Raw genomic sequence first — 499 nt, forward strand, 5'->3', positions numbered from 1 at the left:
CCATATTGCTTCCTTGATACTACAATTCCTCGATATAATATTTTGTGTATGATCCAACTAACTATGTCCTACGATTGAAAGATAATGACAAAGATGGTTGAGAGCATGAAGCAGAAGGTTGGCAGTAGCTTGCTTGCAGATTATAGCAAATTCAAGAGGGAGAGATCTGATAAACGTGTATAGCTAAACACTGTTACCATTTTAAGATAACAACCCTGTGCCTGCTGGATAGAAAAATAAGAAGCCAGCCTGAGAATATTAGCACCACTGTTTATTTAGGTTTACTGATCTAATAATCTTGGAACCTCTGAAAGCTTGCCAAAGTTCTTTTGATTGTATGGATATTGATATTGCAAAGTTGAGAACAATGAAAGTTGTAGCAGTGAAATCTCTTTGTTTCAGCATTTTTTATGATTAAAATGTTGGGAAAAAAAACCAAAGGATAATGGAGATGCGGGGGATCGAACCCCGTGCCTCTCGCATGCAAAGCGAGCGCTCT

At 37.9% G+C, this 499-nt stretch overlaps 1 protein-coding gene across 3 annotated transcripts in view; it reads left to right on the plus strand.

Annotated features, from left to right (window-relative positions):
* The window catches only part of LOC110426729 (uncharacterized), a 2,727-nt gene extending 2,337 nt beyond the window's left edge, over positions 1–390 (plus strand). For all 3 annotated transcript variants that reach the window (XM_021442021.1, XM_021442022.2, XM_021442020.1), the window contains exon 5: positions 82–390. In XM_021442021.1, coding sequence (XP_021297696.1) covers positions 82–183 — 102 coding nt within the window. In that variant the 3' untranslated portion in view covers positions 184–390. The remainder of the gene's footprint in view (positions 1–81) is intronic.
* The last annotated feature ends 109 nt before the right edge of the window (positions 391–499 follow it).

The sequence above is a fragment of the Theobroma umbraticum genome, unplaced genomic scaffold (assembly GCF_002168275.2).
Source record: "Theobroma umbraticum cultivar Fairchild unplaced genomic scaffold, ASM216827v3 scaffold_12.0, whole genome shotgun sequence".
Lineage (NCBI taxonomy): Eukaryota > Viridiplantae > Streptophyta > Magnoliopsida > Malvales > Malvaceae > Theobroma > Theobroma umbraticum.